This window comes from Carlito syrichta, unplaced genomic scaffold (genome assembly GCF_000164805.1).
Source record: "Carlito syrichta isolate Samal-C Ts95f unplaced genomic scaffold, Tarsius_syrichta-2.0.1 Scaffold304476, whole genome shotgun sequence".
Taxonomy (NCBI): Eukaryota; Metazoa; Chordata; class Mammalia; order Primates; family Tarsiidae; genus Carlito; species Carlito syrichta.
In genome coordinates this window covers 398,015-400,777 of record NW_007248572.1, presented here as the reverse complement: position 1 = coordinate 400,777, position 2,763 = coordinate 398,015, and the positions used below count along the sequence as shown (strand labels likewise).

The window sequence follows — 2,763 nt, the reverse complement described above, 5'->3', positions numbered from 1 at the left end:
CCCCGCCCCAGTGTGGAGAGGAAAATTGAGAGCTGAGGGCAGAGGCCAGGGCTGGAAAGGCAGAGGGGATGGATGCTGAGGGCCAGAGGCAAGGACCCAGGGAGGGGAGGCCAAGTGGGGTGTGTTCACCCACCCTCTTGCAAGGTCCTCCAGAGACTGCAGGCCCCTGAGAGACTTCCATATGACTCCTGATAGTTTCTCTCTAATATGAGTCCTCCAGACTCTCCCCCTCCAGGGTTGACCCAGATTGACAGGCATCCCAGTTCTCAGGGCCTCAGCTGCTGGGGCTGCAGTCACACCACCATTTTACCTCCTTCCTTTTCCTTGCAAGGATGGGTACTGCGCCCAAGGGGAAGACAGGGCACCCCAGCAAACATGGTGGTGGAGAGCAAGTTGGGACCCATTCAAGAATCCAGCCAGCCCCGAGACCTGACTCTCGAATGTCCCAGAACCCTCCTAGTGCTGGCAGGCTCAGAAGGACCCAGTTCAGGATGAGGTCCTCTCACCCAAGGGCCCCAGTCCTCCTCAGGGCTGGGCTGCCACAGTCTTGAAATCCTCAGCAAACCAACAAGAGAAACACATTCTCACTCTGCGTGGGTTTCTGGAGGTCATGTGGCTTTTATATCCTGCACTCAGGGAATCTACCCCACTTTCTGAGACTTTTTAGCAGTACCCAATGGAGTTTCTGTGCATACATGAAGCCCTCCCTTCTCCACCCCCGCAGCCCAGCTCCAGCGCCCCGCGTGGGTGGGCTGTGCGCATGACCCCAACTCAGCCCCAAGCCAGCGCTCGCTATTCCGCTGGGACAGCCGCGCTCCAGTGGGTCCTCTTCCCAGAGGCCGCGCAGGGGCGGTGCAGCTGCGCGCATTCCCCATGGGGGGCTTCGGATCCCCCCTCTACCCCCTCACCCCCAGTCCAGCGCTTTCCCGCCCACCAGGCCCCTCCCAGGGGTATTCAGAAGCTTCCCCCTCTCCAGAGGGGGAGGGACAGTCGTGCAGTTTCCTTTCGTGCTCGGGATGTCCCCGCCCATCCCCTTCGTCACTGCCCAGCTGGGGCCAGCGGTGCATCTCGGACAGGTGGGGACGCCGCCCTCCCTGCTCTGGTTTAGCCTGGGCTACCCTGGACCAGGGAGGCGTCCCGGAGTCCACGAGGAATCTCCGTGGAGCGGAGTCTTCGGACCACGCGCTTAACCCTTTTTGGCCCAAGCTCTCCCGCGCCGGTGGCTTCGTTTTGAGCTCATCGGCGCCGCCTCCCGGTGCTTGGTAGTGATGGTCACAGCGGAGGAGAAAGGGCGCTTTCACGGGTTACTCTTTGGGCCCACCCTTCGCATTCCTGGTACATGAACAAGCGGATAAGGTCGAAAGGAGACAGAGTTCACCCCTCCTCCCGGTCCTCCTAACCCTGCCCATCCGCAGGACCGTCCCTCTTCAGCGCCCTTTGCCGAACAAGTGGCGTCTCTGTGCCCCTCGGGGTCAATTCGGCCTCGCACAACATGGACTGGGTGGGATCCGGTAGGAGCCTGCAGCGCCTGGAGGGAGGGGGGCGGTAACACCCGCAACTCCGCTGGAGGTGCAAGGGGACTGTCCCTCGGCGAAGCTGGGCAGTCGCGACACACACACCGTGGGGCGCCGAGACGATTCACTTGCCACAGCTTCTGAAGAGTGACAAGTGTCCCTGTCACATTCCTGTGCGGCGAGATGGGGTCTGGCGTGGGCAGCGCGCGCCCAGAGGCTCGCGGGTCCTTAGCCAGGCACTGGGCGGGGGTGCTGGTGTCCGGCCGGGTAGTCGCTCCACCCAGCCACGCCCACTGTCCCCTGGGGCCAAGCGCTCTGGCCCAGGCGGGGTCCAGCGCTCTCCTTGCGGTCCTGACTTGTGCACATCCGTGTGCTAGGCAGTCCCTCTAAAGTCCTCTTCTCGTCGGACACCCCTCCCCAGTGTCCTGCGGGTCCTGCGCGCTGTCTCCCCGCGCCCAACTCAAAGTCCCGTTCTTCCGGGTGTGGGTCTCCGGAGCTCTGCGACCCAGGCGATAGCATTTACGACAAAAAGGGAAGAGGACTAGCATGAAGTGGCGGCTGCACGCGCAGGGGCCCGGATGGGGGCGCGGGGACCAGCGCCTGGCTGCAAGGGTGCTGTCCTTCTGTGGCGCCTACCCCTGCCTGCCCCGCCCGGGGACCTCCCCCTTCCCTAGCCGGGCCGGGTTTACTCATCCCTGCGAGGTGATCCCGGGCACGAGGGCGGGCGCACGGCGGGTGGAGAACCCAGTAATCCGAGAATGCGGAGTCGGCCCTTCCCACCAGGCACTTCCTTCCTTTTCCCGAACGTTCAGGGAGGGAGGGCCGCGCGCACTTATAAACTCGCGTCCCGGCCTGTCCGCATGTCAGAGGCGGCGCGCCGCGGCCAGAGGCGCCTGGGCTAGGACGCACGGCAGCGGCTATCGCTCGCGGCGTCCTGCGCGCATCTCCTCCCGCCCGGCCCCGTCGCTGACATCCCGGCGCCAGCACGCGGCGCGCCCAGAAGACATGCTCTGGGTCATCCTCCTCAGCGTACTGGCCCGGTCCGGCCCGGGGCTACCCGCGCCTGCAGAGCCAAAGCCCCAGGGCAGTCAGTGCGTCGGCCACGACTGCTTCGCTGTCTTCGGGGAACGCGCGACCTTCCGCGCGGCCAGCCAGACCTGCGAGAAACTGAGAGGCCACCTGATGACCGTGCGCTCCTCGGTGGCCGCCGACGCCATAGCCCTGCTGCTGAGCAGTCACGGAGGTGACG

The 2,763-nt window shown here is 64.7% G+C and overlaps 1 protein-coding gene across 1 annotated transcript in view; it reads left to right on the top strand.

The window, feature by feature from the left end:
* Positions 1–2,519: 2,519 nt before the first annotated feature.
* THBD (thrombomodulin) overlaps positions 2,520–2,763 on the top strand; it is a 1,542-nt gene continuing 1,298 nt past the window's right edge. Inside the window, exon 1 of the mRNA XM_021713343.1 lies at positions 2,520–2,757. Coding sequence (XP_021569018.1) covers positions 2,520–2,757 — 238 coding nt within the window. The remainder of the gene's footprint in view (positions 2,758–2,763) is intronic.